This window comes from Eleutherodactylus coqui, chromosome 9, assembly GCF_035609145.1.
Source record: "Eleutherodactylus coqui strain aEleCoq1 chromosome 9, aEleCoq1.hap1, whole genome shotgun sequence".
NCBI classification, from domain to species: domain Eukaryota; kingdom Metazoa; phylum Chordata; class Amphibia; order Anura; family Eleutherodactylidae; genus Eleutherodactylus; species Eleutherodactylus coqui.
The window spans coordinates 154,522,061-154,545,703 of NC_089845.1; the positions used below are offsets into that span (position 1 = coordinate 154,522,061).

At 50.3% G+C, this 23,643-nt stretch overlaps 1 protein-coding gene across 1 annotated transcript in view; it reads left to right on the plus strand.

Annotated features, from left to right (window-relative positions):
* ZC3H3 (zinc finger CCCH-type containing 3) overlaps positions 1–23,643 on the plus strand; it is a 60,881-nt gene that overhangs the window by 32,251 nt on the left and 4,987 nt on the right. Inside the window, exons 6-8 of the mRNA XM_066578900.1 lie at positions 328–459; positions 12,053–12,228; positions 12,311–12,477. Of these exons, the coding sequence (XP_066434997.1) occupies positions 328–459; positions 12,053–12,228; positions 12,311–12,477 (475 nt within the window). The remainder of the gene's footprint in view (positions 1–327; positions 460–12,052; positions 12,229–12,310; positions 12,478–23,643) is intronic.

A 23,643-nucleotide genomic window follows, 5' to 3' on the forward strand; every position in this document is an offset into this window, starting at 1 on the left:
CACACAGAAGTGATTTCACAGCTATTGATTTTTAGGTTTTTGGGCAGGGTTGTCAGCCATCTTTGGCCCACCCTGGAATGATTACCTCTACAAAAGGCGTAACATAAAGCTCCTGGGCCCCGTGCAATATCTATAACAGGACCCCACCAAACATTACCAAATATGATACTGGTGTTGTCTTATGGGGCAGATTGGTTTTGGGCTGAGTGTGCCTGCTACTGCTTCACCCTCTATAGCTCCACTTCACCAGGCAGTTGGGTGTATGATGAGGGTAACGACTGCTTCCTGCGGAGATCCGTCTTCATGTCTTCTCTTGTCCCCCCGCAGATGCCGGTGTGCTCGTACTTCCTGAAGGGAATCTGCCGTAACAACGACTGCCCGTACAGCCACGTCTACGTCTCCCGGAAAGCCGAGGTCTGCCAGGACTTCCTCAAGGGATACTGTCCCATGGGAGCAAAGGTGAGGACCGAGACGTGTCCAAGGGGAAGGCAGAGCTGAGGCTCCGCTCACACATGGCTCCGTCCATATAGCCACACACATAAGTCTTGCCATTGAAACGGTGATGGACTGGCATGATAGACAATGAGGTTCAGCAAGAGCCTTATGGCAGATGCAGCACAGAGACATGGCACCATACATAGTGTCACGTGGAGAGGCTACGGGTGTGGGGGGGCATTTATTAAAGAGCTTGTCACATGGCGGGGTTCACCAGTCATCCATCTGGTTATCTCCGACGGTCCCATTGAAGTGCACATACGTCAGGACTGAGCTGCAGCTGGACTTCTGGTACAACCTGACTTGCGACAACTCCTTTAAGATTCGCATCCATACACCTCGTCTTAACAAACATGGCCCCCGATTAACGTGCGCCTCTTAATAAATCAAGCTTTTCTCTGGCTCGCCATGCACCTCAAACTACAATCTACTGCGACTGTCGGACGGCGCCGATTTGCACTATAATTTACAGTTTCTGCTGTAAACTATGGTAAATCTGATGGGATGCAGGAAGCCACGCCCCTTCCCTTAAGCCTACCCCTTCTCAACACTTTTCAAAAAGTTGAGCGAAGTAATGAAAATTTCGGTTTGCTAAACTTTGTCAAAAAGTTTGGTTTCGTCTAAATTAGTTCAACCCAAATAAGAACTTCACCAGTACCCCTAATGCTGGTGTATAACACGGTCTAAGAGCCATGGAGGACTCCGTCGCCTTCTGTTTCCTCTTCCTTCTCCTCCTCTGTCCTCTTCCTCCTTCTCTTTTTTTCATTTTCCTCTTCTTCCTTTTCTTTTTTTCCTTCTTCCTCTTCTTCCTCCTCCTCCTTTTTTTCTCTTGCACTTTCTCTTTTTTTCTTGTATTCCTCCCCCTCCACTTCTTTTATTCCTCATCTTCCCTGTCTTCATTTTTCATCCTTTTCTCCTCTTCTTTCTTTTTCCTCCTCCTTCTCTTTGTTTTTCTTTCTCCTCTTCATTTTCTACCTCATCTTTTTTCCCCCTCCATAATTTTCTTCCCTTTTTTCCACCTCCTATTCTTCTTTTTCCTTTTTGTTGCCTCCTCCTCTTCTTCCTCGTTTTCCTTTTTGTTCCCTCCTTTTCTTCTTTTTCCTTTTTGTTCCCTCCTTCTCTTCTTCTTTTTCCTTTTTGTTCCCTCCTTCTCTTCTTCTTTTTCCTTTTTGTTCCCTCCTTCTCTTCTTCTTTTTCCTTTTTGTTCCCTCCTTCTCTTCTTCGTTTTCCTTTTTGTTCCCTCCTTCTCTTCTTCGTTTTCCTTTTTGTTCCCTCCTTCTCTTCTTCGTTTTCCTTTTTGTTCCCTCCTTCTCTTCTTCGTTTTCCTTTTTGTTCCCTCCTTCTCTTCTTCGTTTTCCTTTTTGTTCCCTCCTTCTCTTCTTCGTTTTCCTTTTTGTTCCCTCCTTCTCTTCTTCGTTTTCCTTTTTGTTCCCTCCTTCTCTTCTTCGTTTTCCTTTTTGTTCCCTCCTTCTCTTCTTCGTTTTCCTTTTTGTTCCCTCCTTCTCTTCTTCGTTTTCCTTTTTGTTCCCTCCTTCTCTTCTTCGTTTTCCTTTTTGTTCCCTCCTTCTCTTCTTCGTTTTCCTTTTTGTTCCCTCCTTCTCTTCTTCGTTTTCCTTTTTGTTCCCTCCTTCTCTTCTTCGTTTTCCTTTTTGTTCCCTCCTTCTCTCCTTCGTTTTCCTTTTTGTTCCCTCCTTCTCTTCTTCGTTTTCCTTTTTGTTCCCTCCTTCTCTCCTTCGTTTTCCTTTTTGTTCCCTCCTTCTCTCCTTCGTTTTCCTTTTTGTTCCCTCCTTCTCTCCTTCGTTTTCCTTTTTGTTCCCTCCTTCTCTCCTTCGTTTTCCTTTTTGTTCCCTCCTTCTCTCCTTCGTTTTCCTTTTTGTTTCCTCCTCTCCTTCTTTTTCCTTTGTTTCCTCCTTCTCTTCCCTTTTTGTTCCCTCCTTCTCTTCTCCTTTTTCCTTTTTGTTCCCTCCTTCTCTTCTCCTTTTTCCTTTTTGTTTCCTCCTCTCCTTCTTTTTCCTTTGTTTCCTCCTTCTCTTCCCTTTTTGTTCCCTCCTTCTCTTCTCCTTTTTCCTTTTTGTTCCCTCCTTCTCTTCTCCTTTTTCCTTTTTGTTCCCTCCTTCTCTTCTCCTTTTTCCTTTTTGTTCCCTCCTTCTCTTCTCCTTTTTCCTTTTTGTTCCCTCCTTCTCTTCTCCTTTTTCCTTTTTGTTCCCTCCTTCTCTTCTCCTTTTTCCTTTTTGTTCCCTCCTTCTCTTCTCCTTTTTCCTTTTTGTTCCCTCCTTCTCTTCTCCTTTTTCCTTTTTGTTCCCTCCTTCTCTTCTCCTTTTTGTTCCCTCCTTCTCTTCTCCTTTTTCCTTTTTGTTCCCTCCTTCTCTTCTCCTTTTTCCTTTTTGTTCCCTCCTTCTCTTCTCCTTTTTCCTTTTTGTTCCCTCCTTCTCTCCTTCTTTTTCCTTTTTGTTCCCTCCTTCTCTTCTCCTTTTTTCTTTTTGTTCCCTCCTCTTCTCCTTTTTCCTTTTTGTTCCCTCCTTCTCTCCTTCTTTTTCCTTTTTGTTCCCTCCTTCTCTTCTCCTTTTTCATTTTTTGTTGCCTCCTCCTCTTCTTCCTCTTTTCTCCTCCTCCTCCTCTTGTTGTAGATTCTGCACTGATTTTGCCTGCTGAAGGGGCTCTATCTGCTTGCGGATCGGCGGTCATACACGTGCATAGCTGGCGGGTTTTAGAGGAAGAGTTCATACGTAATAATGTGCCGCAGTTTTCGCCGTGTGAGCATACGCTGATGTTGTTGCTTAGCAGCATCTCGCCGCTGACTCCTCCCGTACGCTGACTAATACGCGCCTCATCTGCCGGCACTCCGTAGTGTAATAACCGAGCCGCTGCGGCCGGGCCTCCCCTCCGCTGCTCTCCAGATTATTGGGGCCGGAGCAATCAATCTGCTGCTGTCAGCGGCGTTCTTACAAGTGAGGATTAAGAGGCGGATATCGTAAAAATCAAAGCCGGGGATTATGCGCCTCCGCTCCAGAAATGCTTTGGTGGCAAATTGTAAATTCAAATAAGTGTTCCCTCCAGTCTCTGCGGACGGCGCGGGGCTCCGGCATGTTCTCTGCGGGTGCCAGCCGTGTCAACCTCACTATGAACTCTTATTAAAGTGACAGTCCGCAGCTCATCATCCTGATCAGTGATTGATTAGAACGCCTATTATTGCCTACCTGCCAGTGATTAGTAGTCACTTCCTCCAGCCGCCGGCAGGAGACTCCATGTGTAGTGATGCTGCAGCACCATCCTGTGTAACGCTCATCATCCTGAGCCTTCAGATCATGAATACAATGCCAGGAATACAGTGATGACTGACACTTGGGCACAGTTAGTGGATAGAAGTTGCGATACCTGCTGAGAACGATCATCCGACAAATGAGTGTTTGATCGTTTGTTTGACTGATTGTTAGTCCCTTTGTAAAGCTCGACTCCAGGGCAAAGGAACGTTCAGGCCCGATAATTGGCCTCGTGTAGAAGGACCGTCAGAGGGCACAATAATGGTCTACTGTATCACAGAAGATGTTACATTGTATCTATGTATAATTTATACTCTAGTCACATCCAGAGCTGCAGCTGCAATTCTGTTTGTGGGAGCTCAGATGACAGTTACATCACAAGGCTCTGGGATTATGGACCAGGGTCTGTTTCCAAGGGCAACCAGCAGAATTTTGAAAGCAGCTCTGGATGTAACTGGAGAAACCAACATGAAATCCCAGTACTATAAAGTTTATGTCTCCTATTAGGGCCGTAGTAGCAGCCATATTGGGTATCAGTAATTTACAGCTGGAAATGTGTCTGATGGGGGGAGTAGTCCTCATTACTGGCGGGATACAGATTGGCAGCACCGGTGTGTGGAAGAATCTGATGGGGGCCGTAGTACTTCTTAATGGTGATATATGTATTGCCATATGTAGGGCTGGTATCCCTGGTAGAATCTGATAGAGAAGGCAAGATATAGATGGTCAACTCTGTGGTGCAGGTACCTGTCTGTGGTAGGATCTGATGGGAGATTGTCAGCTCTGTGGTGCGGTAGGGTGTGATGGGGGGAGTAGTCCTCAATAATAGTGGAATATGGATTGTCAGCTCTGCAGGGGGGAAGGATCTGATAGGGGGGGTAGTCCTCAGTAAAGATGGAATATAGATTGTCAGCTCTGCGGTGCAGGTATCTGTGTGTAGTAGAGTCTGATGGGGGGAGTAGTCCTTAGTAATGGTTGAATATAGATTGTCAGCTCTGTGGTGCAGGTACCTGTGTGTAGTAGAATCTGATGGGTGGAGTAGTCCTCAGTAATGGTGAGATACAGATTGTCACCTCTGCGGTGCAGGTACCTATGTGTGGTAGAATCTGATGGGGGGAGTAGTCCTCAGTAAAGATGGAATATAGATTGTCAGCTCTGTGGTGCGGTAGGGTGTGATGGGGGGAGTAGTCCTCAGTAATACTGAAATATGGATTGTCAGCTCTGTGGTGCGAGGGTGTGATGGTGGGGTAGTCCTCAATAATAGTGGAATATGGATTGTCAGCTCTGAAGTGGGGAAGGATCTGATGGGGGGGGTAGTCCTCAGTGAAGATGGAATATAGATTGTCAGCTCTGTGGTGCAGGTACCTATGTGTAGTAGAATCTGATGGGGGGAGTAGTCCTCCGTAATAGGGGAATATAGATTGTCAGCTCTGTGGAGCGGGAGGATCTGATGGGGGGGTAGGTCTCAGTAATAGTGGAATATAGATTGTCAGCTCTGCGGTGGGGAAGGATCTGATAGGGGGGTAGTCCTCAGTAATGGTGGAATATAAATTGTCAGCTTTGCGGTGCAGGTACCTGTGTGTAGTAGAATCTGATGGGGGGAGTAGTCCTCAGTAATGGTGAGATATAGATTCAGCTCTGTGGTGTAGTAGAATCTGATGGGGGGGGGGAGTAGTCCTCGGTAATGGTGAGATATAGATTGCCACCTCTGCGGTGCAGGTACCTGTGTGTAGTAGAGTCTGATGGGAGGAGTAGTCCTTAGTAATGGTCCTCTGCGGTGCGGTAGGATGTGATGCCAGGGGTCAGCGCAGGGTTCAGTTCAAGTTCACTTTCTGACTTTCCTCCTTGAATTGCGCAGTTGGGGTGGGGGGGTGAAAGACAATAGCAACCCCTCCCCCGCCTGCGGCAGCCGCCGCTGCTCTCCGCACACGCAATTACTTCTAGAATATTCCAATTTAAATGAAAATATAAAAGAGATATTTAGAATATTTATGCTATTAGCGAAACTGCTTAGCGCGTCTCTTTTCGGAGTGTCAGAAAAGCATTGCGGTCAGGATGATGGATAGCGCCCCGTAATTGTGTGCGATGAGACTGCTGACTAGGACAGATGCCGCTGCCACCGTCGCTCCTACCCAAGGCCGGGCCTGGAAGGGGTTAACCCGAGTCTCCCAAATAATAGAGGAAAGTGCTGAGTGCGGGTCTTCGCGCCGCTTGTTTGTTTGTTGCGTTTTTTCCCTCTTCGTTCCTTTCTGTAGATCTTCTCGCCGCTCCTGAAATGGACCCCGGAGAGACGGCGATATCGGAGAGAATTGAGTAAAAATGTTAACCTTGCTTCATAAAACACCGGCTTGTTAGAAATGTGCGCCCCCCGGGGTGTGAATAATTTAACAGGGCTTCACTCCTGGGCGCCTCTCCGGGTAATGTTCATTAGTGGTATAACGACCCGCGTAGAAGGGGGGGGGGGGCACTCCGGGGGTTAATACAGGATCTCGCTCACATCTGTGTCAAACCCTACGTCTGGGACGTCCGGCGCAGATCCGTCCCGAGTGAAACGGCGCAGCTTTCTGCGTTGTGGTTCCGTTCACATCTGCATTCGCGGTTTCCGTTTTTCTGTCCCGTTAAAAAGAAGCATAAACCGGTGTTTAAGTTTCAATTGATCTCGGTTGCATTTTTGGCCTCATTTCATGTTCCTCCTTTCAGGTTTCTATTTTTTTTTTTTTGCACGGAAACAATGGCGTAGTTCGCTGCGCTATTTTTTTCTAACCCCCCCAAAAATGGAATCCTGACAGGAAGAACCCCCCCCCCCTTTTTTTTTTTACATAGTTGGCGATGGACAGATGCAAAGAACCATGCGTAGATAGAAAAAGCGGATCTGTTAAACTGAACGCAGATGGAAGCCTTCATTTCCGTTTATTTCAGTTTGGCGTCCATTTTTTAATCTGTTTATGGGACTGTAGATGGATCCCTTAAAGGGGTTTTCCAGGGAAATACCCCCCTCAGGATAGCTCATTGGTACTTGATCAGCTGGGGCCACCGCTCGGGATCCCAGCCAATCAGCTGCTTGGGCACCCGTTGTCAGCGGTACGGAACGAAAGCTGCTGCTCCGACCCCCGTGTAGTGGCCACTGCTTGTAACTGCAGGCACAAATCACATTGATTTTAGTGAAAGCTGTCCGGCAGTTACAAGCGGCGGCCACTACTCGGGGGTCGGAGCAGCAGCTTCTGTTCCATACCACTGTGTACTGTGGTGCTGACTGCCCAGGATCCCGAGCGGCGGACCCCAAACAGTGAACGATTGATGAGCTACCCTGATGACGGGTCATCTGTTGTATTTCCCTGGGAAGCCCCATTTAAGCGAATATAAACTCCAACACAGATGTGAACAAAACCCTGGAAACTTTTGGGGGGCCCGATGGACGCTGAACCGACCCCATTATAGTTATTGTTCAGCGCTGTTTGGTCCGTCATTGGATAAATCTGCTCTCTGCAGCGATTCCAAAAGCGGAAACCCAACCGCTGAGGTGAACAGCAACCAAAAAACGGAACCATTTTCCCCCAATTTTACTGCTCCCCAGAAGGGGCCGCAGGACAGAAGACCGCTGATGTGAGCGAACACTTAAGTGTTGCGCAGCTTGCATCGCCCAGGACCGTGCGGCGAACACCGTAGGCGATTTAGTGGAATATATCGCAGTTTTGGAGGATCGCCCCATCGTCGCACGTATTGAGCGGCGCTGCGGTGTAACTGACCCCACGTCCGCAGGGTCGCGGACGTCTTCATTCTCCTCCTTCCATCTTTTCCCTTTTTTTATTTTTTTCTAATTGCCCGTCTATATAGGTGACCCTAAAAATGCAGCTGTCCCCCCGGCCTCGCCCTCCGGCCGCCGCGGTCCTGAATCCCCCCAGGACATTGTTCGGATTTGTAGGGATAAATCATTTGTGTAGCAGGAGGATTCTTAGCTAAGTGACAAATGTCATAGCGAGCCGTGTACTAATAGAGAGGGAAACCGAATCCGCCATCGTTACCAGTCAGTAATGAATGATGGCTGAGCGCTCAGCGGCTGCCGCTCAGCTGCTCCTGCCGGGGGGAGGGGGGACCGTGCCGTAGGTTAGATCATTAGACCTGGCGGGTGACGTGGACTGCCACGGGAAGGGTTAAGGCCTTGGTTGTGACCTCCATGTAGTTGGTAATGGAAGGGTTAAGGGGTTTCTGTGCTCCCCTTCCCCTTTGACTTTGTAGCAGGTGAGCCTCATCCTGGGATAGAGAGGGTTACTTGCTCCCTTATTGCTCCGGATGTCGGGGGTCTCTCCCCAGCGACTGCTTGTAGGAGGGCTTGTCATTTTCTTTAAAGCCCCCTTTCTGTTGACAGTTCTGGGCGGTCTCCTCGTTTCTGTACCCTCCCCTCGGGGTCGGACAATAAGGTTAATGACTTTCCTTTGGATTGGGGGGTCCGGTCCTCGGGGGACTGAAGAAAAAGTTATGTCTGAGATTCTAGGGTGCAACTCAGATTGGGCATCCTGCTGGATGTGCGGGAGACCGAGGGTCGGCATGAGCTGTTCACCTGAAATCAGAATGCAGCGGGGGGCGCCGCCATGTGTTAATTCAAACTATTCATCCAAATAAATAAATAAAAGAATGAAGAAAAGCCGGTCTGCATAGATCTCCAGATGAACGGGCGCGCCTTCCATTTGATTCTCAGACTGATTTTACGGTCCATAAATGGGAAAGAAAAAATGTTGGCTCCTGTTCTGTACTGGAAGGGTTAATGTTCGCTCCTGTTATGTAGTGAAAGGGTTAATGTTGGCTCCTGTTGTGTACTGAAGGGTTAATGTTGGCTCCTGTTCTGTAATGGAAGGGTTAATGTTCGCTCCTGTTCTGTAGTGGAAGGGTTAATGTTCGCTCCTGTTCTGCAGTGGAAGGGTTAATGTTGGCTCCTGTTCTGCAGTGGAAGGGTTAATGTTGGCTCCTGTTCTGTACTGGAAGGGTTAATGTTGGCTCCTGTTATGTAGTGGAAGGGTTAATGTTGGCTCCTGTTCTGTACTGGAAGGGTTAATGTTGGCTCCTGTTCTGTACTGGAAGGGTTAATGTTGGCTCCTGTTATGTACTGGAAGGGTTAATGTTGGCTCCTGTTATGTACTGGAAGGGTTAATGTTGGCTCCTGTTATGTAGTGGAAGGGTTAATGTTCGCTCCTGTTCTGTACTGGAAGGGTTAATGTTGGCTCCTGTTCTGCAGTGGAAGGGTTAATGTTGGCTCCTGTTATGTAGTGGAAGGGTTAATGTTCGCTCCTGTTATGTAGTGGAAGGGTTAATGTTCGCTCCTGTTCTGTAGTGGAAGGGTTAATGTTCGCTCCTGTTCTGTAGTGGAAGGGTTAATGTTCGCTCCTGTTCTGTAGTGGAAGGGTTAATGGCTCCTGTTCTGCAGTGGAAGGGTTAATGGCTCCTGTTCTGCAGTGGAAGGGTTAATGTTGGCTCCTGTTATGTAGTGAAAGGGTTAATGTTCGCTCCTGTTGTGTACTGGAAGGGTTAATGTTCGCTCCTGTTCTGTACTGGAAGGGTTAATGTTGGCTCCTGTTCTGTACTGGAAGGGTTAATGTTCGCTCCTGTTGTGTACTGGAAGGGTTAATGTTGGCTCCTGTTATGTAGTGAAAGGGTTAATGTTGGCTCCTGTTGTGTACTGGAAGGGTTAATGTTGGCTCCTGTTGTGTACTGGAAGGGTTAATGTTGGCTCCTGTTGTGTACTGGAAGGGTTAATGGTGGCTGCTGTTGTGTACTGGAAGGGTTAATGTTCGCTCCTGTTATGTAGTGAAAGGGTTAATGTTGGCTCCTGTTCTGTAGTGGAAGGGTTAATGTTGGCTCCTGTTATGTAGTGAAAGGGTTAATGGCTCCGGTTCTGTAGTGGAAGGGTTAATGTTGGCTCCTGTTGTGTACTGGAAGGGTTAATGTTGGCTCCTGTTCTGTAGTGGAAGGGTTAATGTTGGCTCCTGTTATGTAGTGAAAGGGTTAATGGCTCCTGTTCTGTAGTGGAAGGGTTAATGTTCGCTCCTGTTCTGTACTGGAAGGGTTAATGTTGGCTCCTGTTATGTAGTGGAAGGGTTAATGGCTCCTGTTCTGTAGTGGAAGGGTTAATGTTGGCTCCTGTTCTGTAGTGGAAGGGTTAATGGTGGCCCCCGCGCTGTAGTGGAACGGTTAATGGTGGCCCCCGCGCTGTAGTGGAGGGGTTAATGGTGGCCCCCGCGCAGTAGTGGAGGGGTTAATGGTGGCCCCCGCGCTGTAGTGGAAGGGTTTATGGGGGCCCCTGTTCTGTAGTGTGTAGATGATGTGTAGAAGGTCTTTCTGTAGCTCAGGCTGCTTCTCTCTGTTATCAGCCACTGTTATGTCAGGATCTCAGCTGTGCCAGGCTAGATTGATGGGTTGTTGGGCCCCTTTCAGCAGGTGAGGGGTTAAGGGCTCTCTGCGGTGCCCGGGCCGCTCCTGTCCTGTGTTGGGGCCTTCTCTGTTTTTACAGCCCAACCTGGCGATTGGCGGGCATCCCGCAGAGTGTATAATTAGTTGCCCCCGACAGGTGGGAGGCATCGAGTGACCCTGAGGAATGAGGCCCCCGACAAATGAGTGCGCGCCACTCCTTCCTTCACCTCACTTGACATGTCCGTGGCAGCAGGGAGCGGGTTACTCCACTGAACCCCACAACCCTCCTGGTGCCAGCTGTGCCAAGCTCCATCCTCCCCCACCATGCGCCTCTCGTTAACCCTTTCCCTGCCTGACACATCTCCTGTACTGGCAGAACAGGAACAGTAACCCTGTACATGGTGCCAGCTGCTCCTGTATGACCTGGGCACTCAGCTGCCGCTTTAACCCCTCCTTCACTGGTCTCACATATCGTTTAACCCTTTCCTTGTCTATCAATATTGACTCCAGTTACCCAGAGGAAGAATATGACCATTCATGTGGGGACTCGAAAACGTGAGCTGGCATGTAGGCCTAAGGAACCGGGTATTGTCTTACATGGCTCTCTGACTCATTGAGCATGCTGAAAGTTGTAGTTCCACAATGGCTGGAGAACGGCAGCTTGCAGACTACTGCCCATGATTCTACTTTATAAAGGTGCAGTCAGTATAAATATATGTAGTGAGTGCAGCTCTGGAGTATAATACAGGATGTAACTCAGGAGCAGTACAGGATAAGTAATGTATGTACATAGTGACTCCACCAGCAGAATAGTGAGTGCAGCTCTGGAGTATAATACAGGATGTAACTCAGGAGCAGTACAGGATAAGTAATGTATGTACATAGTGACTCCACCAGCAGAATAGTGAGTGCAGCTCTGGAGTATAATACAGGATGTAACTCAGGAGCAGTACAGGATAAGTAATGTATGTACACAGTGACTCCAGCAGCAGAATAGTGAGTGCAGCTCTGGGGTATAATACAGGATGTAACTCAGGATCAGTACAGGATAAGTAATGTATGTACACAGTGACTCCACCAGCAGAATAGTGAGTGCAGCTCTGGAGTATAATACAGGATGTAACTCAGGATCAGTACAGGATAAGTAATGTATGTACACAGTGACTCCACCAGCAGAATAGTGAGTGCAGCTCTGGAGTATAATACAGGATGTAACTAAGGAGCAGTACAGGCTCAGTAATGTATGTACACAGTGACTCCAGCAGCAGAATAGTGAGTGCAGCTCTGGAATATAATACAGGATGTTACCCAGGATCCTAGTGATGATGCGTCCTGTACTGCCTGTGTCATCTTGTAACCCTGCCACCAGAGGGCGCCGGTGTCCACCACTGCTCACGCAGCGCTAAGCACAGATCTGCTTCGTTCCTTGTCTGTCTAGCAGCACTTTGTAGTGTTTTAGATCTGTGACGCCAGTGTGTAGAGCAGTATTATTGGCCCTAGCAGAGCTGCCAGTCTAATGCCCCCATGCCAGGCTGTGCGGGAGGCTAACTGTATACATCGGAGTAGTTGGCTGTAAAGCGTCTCTCCCTGCGCCGTTCATGAGGACATCTGCCAGAAGTCTGTTCCCCATGCTTGGCTCGTGCAGCACGTAAATAATCGGATACATGTCTTACGCTAATTAAATAATTAAAAAGTTATCAATCTGATTTGAAATGGCTTCAACACCCGAGCCAAGCCCCAGGGACCCGCCCCGAGCCCCAGGGACCACCCTGGTCAGGAAAAAACTAGCGGTCCAACTACTACTCCCAGCATATCCCGGCTGCCCCTATTTTGCACCATAATGGTTGTCATCCTGCTCCAATATCTTCACCTTTCCGTTTTTCTCCTCCTTCCAGTGTAAGAAGAAGCACACCCTGTTGTGCCCGGATTACGCCCGGGACGGCAAGTGCCCTCAGGGTTCAAAGTGTAAGTTGCAGCACCGCCAGAGAAAGAAGCGGCTCGACGTGTCGGCACAAGCGGAGCAAACATCAAGCAGCGCCAAGCAGAGGCGGAAGATGATGGAGCAGGCAGGGTAAGAGATGAAGGCTGTAAGTGGTGGACTTGTCATTCTTAGCCCATACAAAGACCCCCAAATCTGACCCCATATATTGTAGGACATCACCAGCAACCACACGTGCCCATGACAACTCTTCCGCCAGCGATGAGGAGCTCCCGGGCAGCAGCGGACTCCATACCTGTCTTTCTTACATCTCTCTGAACTGCTCTTCCTCCAGTGAGGGGACGCCCGTCTCTGAAAGGGTCAAGTCAGCTGAAAACTCAGGTAACCCTAATATAACGCCGGTCGAACAATCCTCTAACACTGCCCCCTGCTGTTCTGATCTAAGGATATACAGTTACAAGTGTTTAGAATGGAAACGCTCCCCTACTAGGGTCAGATATAAGAAGAGACTACGGTGACTGCACCACCAGACTACATATGGCTAGTTGTAGTCTGTTACCATGGAGACACATTGATCTGTACAGGAGCTGTGGAGAAAAAGTGATAGGAAATTCTTCATCGAAGTCCGTTCAAAAATGCGATTATTCACCCCGTGTAAAAGGCCCTGCAGTGCAGCCAGGAGGACGCAGATACCGGGGTCATCGTGAATGACAACGTCATGTTAGGATGCCTCCCAAAAGTCTCTCTTGGCCTCACAGGGCGCACCACTAGAAAAAAACGTAAATACAAAGTACGCCATTGCTAGCCAAAACGTTAGCTGTCGCCCACAATGACCCGAACTAAAGATCCCTTATCTAAAAATGCCGAAAACGGAAAGGGGGGGCAACCTGAGGGTCCGTTCACAGGAGTCACATCGTTTGAAGATGAGAGCCTGAAGGGTTAACGCTCGCCAGCTGATCCGACTAAGCCATCTCAAAAACAAATGTAAATGCACGATTATCGGACTGCGCAGACGCTCAGTACTCGTTCGGCGCTCGCGGTCCTTCAGTTTATCTCTACCTGTAATCCCAGCGTAACTTTTACCCGTGTGGGTGCAACGAACGGAACGCAGACCCATTACAGCCAAGAGGGGATTCAGGCTTGCGGACTCATGTCTGTGTAAAAAAAAAAAAATCGTTGTGCGCCATTCAGGTCCGGTTTCTCAGATTTTAGTCGTCTTTTCAAGGCAATGGCTGCGCAAAAAACACGAGTCCGCCCGGATTAGGGCTGATTGACAAACGATTTTACAGTCCAAGTTGTAACCGACCGAACCCTGACCCCTTAGTCATTGTGTGTCCACGGGTGCGATTGTTTATCACGGACCGACCGTCCCTGTAAGAGAACCGCAGCCTGTCCGCACGGGGGCGCAATCGTCCATTCAATTCAATGTACTTGTATGAAATGCAAATGTGTTCCGTTTTTTCTTTTTTCACGCACCCATTGACTTTAATTAGGTTTTTTTTTAATTGCATCAATCTGGCCACTGATGGAAAAACGGATTCCACGCAGATTAGATCGCAGCTCAACCGGTCCATTTTTAACTGATTTAAAATCTAATTCCTCTGTGTGAATAAGCCAATCATCCGCTGCGATTGTTGCTAAGCAGCGCGAGAAAAAAAATTAAACGCTTGCCCCTTTTTCCTCTTTTGCGCGCAAAAATGGTTTGATGCACAAAAGTAAAAGCAGACGCTGAATGCTTACAGGTTCAATACGGGAAAAACGGACGCGTCCGGCACGGATTAACTTCCCGTATGTGCCTACAATGTTGGCGCTCGTTCACACGAGCGGAATATGGAGTGTATAGAATCCACGTGATAAAACACGCGGCAGGACTTGTGAGCGCATTGACATCAATGGACTCGCATAAATGTGCAGGACATAAGCGCAAAACCTGCGTATTCGTTGCGTATATACGCACAAAAACAGCGGGATTTTTCTGTGCGCAAATACATACGAAATCTGCAGATGTCGGCGCATTTCAGCCGTACGAACACGCGCGCTTTCATCGCACCAAAATCCTCATGTCTGAAGTGCGGATTTTGGCGCCACACTGCCAGCAGAATGAAGCGGTTGTAAGATCCGCACGTCAGACACGCGGCTTTTGTTGAGAATGTTTCCGCACCGCGAATTTTTTTGCAGCATCTTGCAGAATATTCCGATAGATGTGACTGTGTCACGACCCACAGAAAACGGGGTGCAAACAAAACGTACCGCACATCGATGGTAAAGCGCGTTCACTGCGGGTTTTTACGTGCCGATAGACTTCAATGGGCGCTTTTGGTCCGTAAATACGGATCGAAATAGAAAATGCTGCTAATTTTTAGTTTTTGTTGTTTTTTCCGGTCTGAATCAGCTGTTTCTCTCCGCGGGGGGCTGTGTGCGTTCAGTGAGAAATACGGATTGAACGCAGCCAGAAAATGCGCACCTTACAATGGTCGGCTCCTCCGTGACCAGCTTGCCAGGTTTTGAGTCTTCCTGCGCGGCTCGCTACGGGGCAGCACACCCGCATCAGAATGTGACAGCAAGCAGAGATCCTGAAAGTTTATTAAAAAGTTGCCGAAGTTTTGGCTCATTAACCGTCCGCTGCCCGCGGTCCCCGCAGACGCCGCTCGCTGCTCCATGAAGGGAATGCCGGAGCCCATGAATAAGACATGAGACAAGAGTTTGAGCTTTCTGTGGAGTTCACCTCTAAGTTTGACTTCTCTCCTCGCTTCACCTCTGGAGAGCGGAGTGCGGCCCAGAACCGGGACGCCGCTCGATGTTCGCCATATGTCTGCCTTATAAATAATTGAGGTGGAAGACGGGGCACAAGCAGCGCGCTGCTCCATGTATTCCCAGCAAACAGAGGTGCGGACCCCCAAACATGGAGGAAGGTCGTCTCCCCCCTTATCCACCTGGCAGAGCCACTCGTTGTGGGACTCCTAAATCCTGGGCAGGAAGAAGCGGGATCTCTCCAAGGGAACCTGCCGGCGCACCGACAGCTGCGGCCAATGCCGTAGCCGCACGTGCGTCCAGGTGCGTCTCCCAGGGTCGGACGAAGCATTCAAGTGTCCACAAGTCACGGCACGGCAGCGCTGTAACCCCCGAGGCCCCGGCACGGACTGCGGCGCCAACCTGCGGCTGTGCAGGTATTTGTGCTGACAGGCTAATAAGACGGAGATGTCGCTTCTGTGAGCGTTCATCGATTTGACAAGAATGGAAGGAGGTTTATACTTCAGAGCTGCGCCCCCTACAGCACGTGTCTGTAAGTGCAGCACGGTCCCATGTCCCCCCATCCGTTTATGTTATCAGCATCACATTGGTCTGGGCATGCTGGGAGTTGTAGTCTTACAGCAGACTGATGTAGCAGGAACTCCATGGACTCCCAATCCTTCTTTCTCCCTCTCGCACTCCACGGGCCTCATTTATTAAAACTGACTGACGGTAAGGCGTCCTTGTTGGCCCGAGCAGCCAATCAGCGTGCAGCTTTATTTCTAAAAATGCTGTGGTACAATAAACACTGCGCTGTGATTGGTTGCTGCGGCCAACAAGGACATCTTCCTGTTGGACCGTTTTGATAACTGAGGCCCGTTGTATCACTCCCATCATCCCTGACCCCATCTCCAGCATACTGACATATACGATGACCCCTTTTATTAGAGCCCCGGACCGCTTATGATTGGCGCTTCCCTGCATGGAAATCCCCCCCCGTGACCCCGGAGTGCGGCATAAAATTATGTGACGAGTTTTCAGTGGATCAGTTTCAGCATTAGATTAAAAAATCCAGCGATCTGAGTGATTCCAATGAGGCCGGGTCATCGGTTCTAGACTAGTCGGGGGGCTCAATGCCAACCACGGGGGGGGGGTGCTCGTGTAACAGCGTGGAGAGTATAATAAGATTGGTGCGATCAAAGAAAACATCCAGCAAAAAGGGGATTCTGTGGATGGAAACAACTCATCATTGAAAGGGGTCGGAGGAGGATGTCAGGAATCTGGAATCATTCTGCTGTTGCACAGTTAAGAGCGGCCGATACAACGTTGGGGCTCCAACTGATATATCCGAACGCACAACTTGTCGTTCCTTGGCACGGATGGCCTATAACAGCAGACGGCTAGTCCCAGCACCATTGTGTCTAAGAGAAACAGAAAGACGAGACTCCTTGGGGCAAAAGAGCGCAAAATTGTATCACTGAGCAGCGGAAAAACATCTCCTGGTCTGATGGGTCCAGATTTCTGTTGCCCCGTGCTGATGGGAGGGCAGAATTGGCGTGAATCGCTGACCCCTTACTGTCAACCGGTCAGAACATGTCAGCACCGCCATCTAATCTGCAGCAATTAGAAGAAGCTTCCTGTCCGCAGGGGCCGATATTTCTGCAGGAGGATTTAATCATTAAGTGGAATCCACGCCACGATGAACTGCTGCGGGTCTGAGGGCTGAAGTGCCGCCAGATGGGGGTCTCTAATAAAGTGGCTGGGCAGTGTTTGCAGTACAGGGGTCTTGCTCTCCAGCGCTGGGTGCAGCGGGGGGCTTCTGGATCTGTGAGGGGATATTATACAGAGCAGAGGGGGGTCCTGATCCGTGACCACCGTGTAACCCCTTCCCTTCCGCCCCATCGGACTGTTATAATAGGAGTAGTAACCCCCCCCCCCTCTGTAATCCCATCCTCTCCCTCCGTTCCGCTGCCCGCACCCATCGCGCTAATGGTAAGCGAGCGCACCAATGCAAACCATTTCATTTGCGTGCTAATTTAATTAGGAAGCACCCATTTCAGTTAATTTGCTCTGGAAGATGGCTGCAGACTCCCGGCGCGAACAGCTGTTCCCGTCTCCCCCGGCGCGCGTTCAGGGCCCCGCGAATGCCTCCGCTCAGCCTTGTTTGGGAGAAAGAAGAGGATTTTATGGCCTCCAACGATCGTCTCAGTAAACACTTTACAGCTCTGCGCGCGCCGGAGCGAGGATTAAACTCGGCACAACGCGGCGGGCCGCAAATCTGCCGCCATACGGCCGTCATTCCTTCGCCATATTTCACAGTCGTAACGTTAATAGAACACGCGTCTTTAACGGCTCCGCTGAGCGCACTCATCCCGCGCCTGCGGTGGCAAATCTTGGGCTGGAAGCGAGGCATTACTCCTTTAACCCTTCGCGGCACGATCGCAGAAGTTTCGTTGCCTTGACTTTACATAGAATATTGCGCAGGCTGCAGATATCATCAGCGCGGTTTTGTAGGCGCCGATCACGAGTCGGACGGATGCGGCGCTTTAAGGACTTTATGGGGTTCGTATATGAATTCATAACATTCGCCGCAGGAGCTGAAGGTGTATTTATAAAATGGCGCCGTAGTGCGATTAATCAGGAACGGCAACATTTATCCTTGCCTGTTTTCCCTGGCACGCCGTATTTAGGATGGCGCCAAATGTAGGAAGCACAGCGGGTCCTTTTTATTGAATCTTTGCGCCATTTTTTTTTCCCGCCGGCTCGGATGTCTTTTTCTAGAACCTTTTCCGTAATCGTGCGCCGATTGATACAGTATTAGTGCGTTACGTGCCGACAGCCGTCGTACCGCGGTCTACGTGCTTTTCCGTCTCGTCCTTCCTCGGGTGGAGATGGAGGTTATACTCCCGGAGAGCGACGGCGCCGCTGCTGAGACAGCGCCGGGGAATGGGGCGAGATCTTGTGAAAAGTCAGAGGGTCGTCTGACAGGGTGCAAACAGGGAAGCAGCACGGGGGCGAGGAGCAGCTGTGCAGAACTAGGTCACGCCGAATCCCACCGTCACAGCTCTGCTCATCTGCCATGATCCAGGGGCGCCGCGACCAGGACCTCGCAGAAGCAGATGCAGCCACAACTGGTCATGTGACACTCACCGCCCAGGACAGAACTGCGCAAAAGTAGATCGCCCAACGGGGTTTGTCTTTGATTATACGAAGTCTTGTCTGGAGGATTTTGAGACTTGTAGTTCCACCAGGGTCCGCCGGTCGCACATTGCTTACATCACCTATAGCGGTGCCGCAGTAACCAAGGAGTGCGCTGTAGAACTACACTCATTGACCAAATACATAAAGTGCCAAGAGGGCGGAGCTGAAATCAGGGGAAGTTCTTTATGTGATTCTAAAGATGATATAAGAGATTACAAGAATAGTGTGAAAGGATATGGTTATGGGGGAAAACTGCAATTTAGAGCAGGCTCTAGTACCCTGTTGTACCGCCTCTAGCTTAGATACAAGATGTGATACAGGCGAGCATGGAGGCTCTTGTACCCTGTTGTACTGCCTCTAGCTTGGATACAAGATGTGATACAGGCGAGCATGAAGGCTCTAGTACCCTGCTGGGCCGCCTCTAGCTTGGATAAAAGATGTGATACAAGTGGCCATGGAGGCTCTAGTATACTGTCGTACCGCCTCTAGCTTGGATACAAGGTGTGATACAGGCGGGCATGGAGGCTCTAGTACCCTGTTGTAGTGCCTCTAGCTTGGATGGAAGATGTGATTTCTGTAGGAAACAGACAGCATCGGTCCCACTGCAGTGGCCAGGCTTAGTATTGCAGGCAATTAACTTCAATGGAACCTTCGCCTGCAGTAACAAGCCTCATCACTATAGTGGGAACAGAGCTGCTGATCCATAATTGATGGCCTATTCTGTGGATGAGCCAGCAATAGTTTTACAACTGAACAACGCCTTTAATAGCAGGACACGTAATTGGCGCCATGATACCAAATTTCCTTCTGCTAAGTATTTGGAAACGGTTTGGGCAGAAATAGGGGCCTGCAACAATGGCGCCCCCTGTCTCCGGATGGCAGACAAGAAAACAGTTGGAGCTGCTGGTGCTTGTTGGACAATCGGACGCTCCTCTCTACTGGTGGTCTGTCGGGGGGCGTCGCGAACCCGGTCACCCTGTGTGCCCCCATGTAACGTCTGCTCTCAGCAGCTCCTTACAGGTTGGTCCGCACTGCCCAGGTATCGGCTAATTTGTCGAAATGACCATCCAGCTTCATTCCTTTGCTGCGCCCGCTCAGTCTGTGAACTGGGTGGCATATCTTCGGGCGTCTCATGGAGCGTCTAGTGGTCAAGGATCTCTCAGCAAGAGGTAGACGGCACAACGTATCCTCCGCGAGCCTCGTTATAGAGAAAGCTCGTCTGTGGCCTTTGGTGACCAGACCCGGTGTCCAATCCGACCACAACTGTAATCTGTTAGTGCCTGAGATGTAACTTCAGGCTGAGTCTCACAGCATCCGTCTCACATCCGTCCTGCCCGGGGCCGCCGCGTCCTGCCCGGGGCCGCCGCGTCCTGCCCGGGGCCGCCGCGTCCTGCCCGGGGCCGCCGCGTCCTGCCCGGGGCCGCCGCGTCCTGCCCGGGGCCGCCGCGTCCTGCCCGGGGCCGCCGCGTCCTGCCCGGGGCCGCCGCGTCCTGCCCGGGGCCGCCGCGCCCTGCCCGGGGCCGCCGCGCCCTGCCCGGGGCCGCCGCGTCCTGCTCGGGGCCGCTGTCTTTCTGCCATCACAGCCCGTTGCTCTGTATTTGGTTCCTGCAGTTAGCTCTGTGAGTGATGGCCGGGCCCCTGCTCCGCTCTGTAAGCATTGATGGGGCCCCCCGCTGTTTGCGACTTCAGGGCTTAGTGAGCAGCTCAGTGCGGTGAATGAGCCAGAGCCCCCACTGAGCGGTAATGGCGGAGCGCCTCGGAGCCAGATGGTGACAGCGACGAAGCCTGAGACTCGCGCTCTGACGCTCTCCACTTTCTGTTTTGATACTGTGGCACAACCGACTCATTCTACAGCCGCTCGCAGCGCCAAAGTTACTACATCAGGTCCTCAGACTGCAGCGGTCCGCTTCTGATTGGTTCACTCAACGGCATCAGGGTGAAATAATTAGGAACATTTTGTCTTAAAAATGCTGACCACAAATCACCCGCGGGTTAGATGCCTTCTCCGAGTGATGGCAGCCGCGCAGGAAGTTGTTCTCCGAGCTGCAGGAGTCGAAACGAATCGGTTTATTAGCGCTTTGCGGCGAATGGCGGTCGCTGGGATCATTATCTACTCCTGGAGCTCTATCTACAGATTACTAGGACTGGCGCTGTGGCATCACCTCTGGGTGGCATCCATTCGGTGGTGCCCCTAAACACCCCAGATGGGCATTTAACTGGCAGAACAACACTATCCCATAGGCTGCGTTCGTGCGGCGGATTTCTCTGCGTTGATTCTGCAGCAGATCGGCGGTGAAGTCCGTGTCGTAAAGTGTATTATTAGCATAACGCAGCGTGGCTTATACGGCGCGGAGTGAAATCCCGGAGACGAATTCCGTGTTGGAGAATCCGCATGCAGATTTCCCCCAGATTTCCGCATTGGAAATTCAACACTGATGAGCCTGGAAATCCTTTTGAGCCCGTGCTTCTTCACCGCTGCCAATCTGAGCATGCAGTGTAAAGCATGGGGGAAAGATGAGCTGAGTCTTTGATGAGACATAGAAATGAATTTGTGAATACCTCACTAAGGTTACACTATAGCTGGAGTCACTGATCTGATCTGTGTTCTCATGAAGCAGAGTTGCAGTGTAAAGCACAGGGGAGGGTAAAGTTGTGATGAGAGCCTCTTATGAGGTTCAAGTTAGACTCCAAAAGACCCCTGAACGGACTCCCTGATCAGTTGGGTTCTAATAAAGCAGAGCTGCAGTGTAAAACATGGAGAATGAGCAGCGGATGAAACCTCCTTGCTCTCACTTGATGGAGCCGCAGTGTATTCCGCAGCGTTGAGGGTGCAGGATGTGACGAGTGATACGTGGGGTGAGAAATACAGTCCAGGTCACTTTTAATGCAGTTTTTAGTTAAAGTATGTTCTTCATCTGCATCATCCATGTAATACACAGCGGGCAGTGAATTATAATAACCAGTGCCGGCATCACCCAATGTCTGATGCAGTCGTTGTATCACCATCTCCGGCTCACGTCCCCCAAGATCCATCCTAATAGGAACAAATGTATCTATGCTCACAGCATAGAGTGCACTGACTACACAATAGCGCCCCAGGAGAACTTGTCATTTGGCTGTAAACCCCGTCCTGCAGTTCCATCTCAGTCAGATCTGTCATGATGAGAGTTGTGGTGATTAGATGGACGGTCTTGTCACCGGACGCCCTAAAAGTGGTTCCCCCCCTTGGCCTATAAGAGGCTCTCAGAGGCTCCTTGTGTGTAGTGACCTCTTCTTCTGCTTGTGTAGAGCTTGTTGGCCACTAGACGCCTCTACGGCACAGAGAAGAGGTTTCACCCCGTTACCAGAAGGGGGCGCATTATTGGGATGTGAGAAGCTGGATGGTCGTATCCATGAATTGTCCCCCACAGGCCGTTCTGCCCAGACTGTTAGGAGGTGTTGGGACCAGTGGATGTGTGAGGGCACACAAAGTGACCGGGCTCAGGACGCCCCCTACAGACCACCAGTAGAGAGGAGCGTCTGACCAGACTGTTAGGAGCTGTTGGGTCCAGTGGATGGGGGCACACAAGGTGACCGGGCTCAGGACCCCCTACAGACCACCAGTAGAGAGGAGCGTCTGACCAGACTGTTAGGAGGTGTTGGGTCCAGTGGATATGTGAGGGCACACAAGGTGACCGGGCTCAGGACGCCCCCTACAGACCACCAGTAGAGAGGAGAGTCTGACCAGACTGTTAGATGTTGGGACCAGTGGATGTGTGAGGGCACACAAGGTGACCGGGCTCAGGACGCCCCCTACAGACCATCAGTAGAGAGGAGCGTCTGACCAGACTGTTAGGAGGTGTTGGGACCAGTGGATGTGTGAGGGCACACAAGGTGACCAGGCTCAGGACGCCCCCTACAGACCATCAGTAGAGAGGAGCGTTTGACCAGACTGTTAGGAGGTGTTGGGAGGGGCCCCTGATGGCTCCTTCTGTGTCCCTCCTCCCAGGGACCCCTGATGGCTCCTTCTGTGTCCCTCCTCCCAGGGGCCCCTGACGGCTCCTTCTGTGTTGCTCCTCCCAGGAACCCCTGACGGCTCTTTCTGTGTCGCTCCTCCCAGGGGCCCCTGACGGTTCCCTCTTCTTGTATCCCCGGGATGACTCCAGATACAATGTTTCTTTTCTGGATGCCCGCCTGTCTCGCTCTCTACCTGTCTCGGTGGAGTCTGGCGCAGCATCTGTCGCTCCTTGGCTACTGCTCTTCACAGGTGACTAATTGCAGTTAACACCGTAAGCGCTGGGTGTTAGTCTGAGGTGCGGCTGTTACACAGGAGGGGGCGAGGTGATAACACGCTTTATTGTACATTAATTAGCTGCAAAGCCAGAAAGTATGGGCATAACCTCTTACACTAATGAGCCAAGAGTGCCCTCCTGCCATCTATTGTGTGTGTGTATGTGTGTGTGTGTGTGTGTGTGCAGAGCCAGCTATACTGTACAGCTAGACTGGCACCAGAGGCAGAGATTTCTGCAACATACAAGGGGATAACGCCATGGGTAGAAGCTCAGTAGAATGCAACAAGACTGGTTTCATTGGTAGTCTCTTTAGAACTGGCAGACTGCCACCATGGGTGGAGCCTGTACCCATAATGTTACGTTCTATAAAGACTATTCATTGTTGCTTTCTATATAGATTACCCATGATGCCTTAAGCCTGGTTTAGACACAATGATTATCGCTCAGAAAATCTTTTTACAGCACAAGGTGATCGCTCAAACGTAGATCGATCACCTTGCACTCCGAGAGGTGGATGCAGAAGACAACCAAGGCCGCTTGTCTTCTGCATCCAGCTGTTCCCCGCTTGGACTGACCGGCTGTTATACAACCGAGCGCTCGGAACGGAGGATGCAGAAGACAAACGGGGCCGCTTGCCTCCTGCATCCAGCTGTTCTCTGCTCGGAGCGCCCAACTGTTCTACAGCCGAGCGCTCCGAGTGGGGTATGAAGAACACAGCTGGACTGCCATGTTCTTTATACCCGGTCTGACTTCAGGGAGCGGGATACAGCTGAAACAATAGTATCAGCTGTATCCCGCTGTGAATCCCTGATAACTGATCGTTGTTTTCCAGCATACTGAAATATCAGCGATCAGCAACAGCTTAGCGAATACTGCAGGATGTCAGTGCAGTTAGACGCAACGATTATCGCTCAAAAGATGGGTCTGAGTGATAATCGTTGTCTAAATCAGCCTTTAGACTATATAGAAAGCACCACAATGCGTAGAGTCTCTCTAACATGTAACATGACTGGCACCGTGGGTAGAGACTTCTGCACCGTTCAGCAAGACTGGTCTGCGGGTCAGAGTCCACATTAGGGGGCTTTGTAGCTGGTATAGTTATGGGGCATCTATAGCTGTCTGTTGTAGAGGGTACAGTTATGAGGGCTCTGGCTGTGCCTGTTCTTGGGGCACGTACGTTTTTATTTTTTTCCATCTCCGACTGTTATGAAGTATTATGGATACGACGATAGGGGATCAGTTGCTGACTTTCATTGGGCAGAATCTGGAGGCCCCACTGATATCCTCCTGCACTGTAGAGGTAGAGTCTGGAGGCCCCGCTAATCTCCTCCTCCTGCACTGTAGA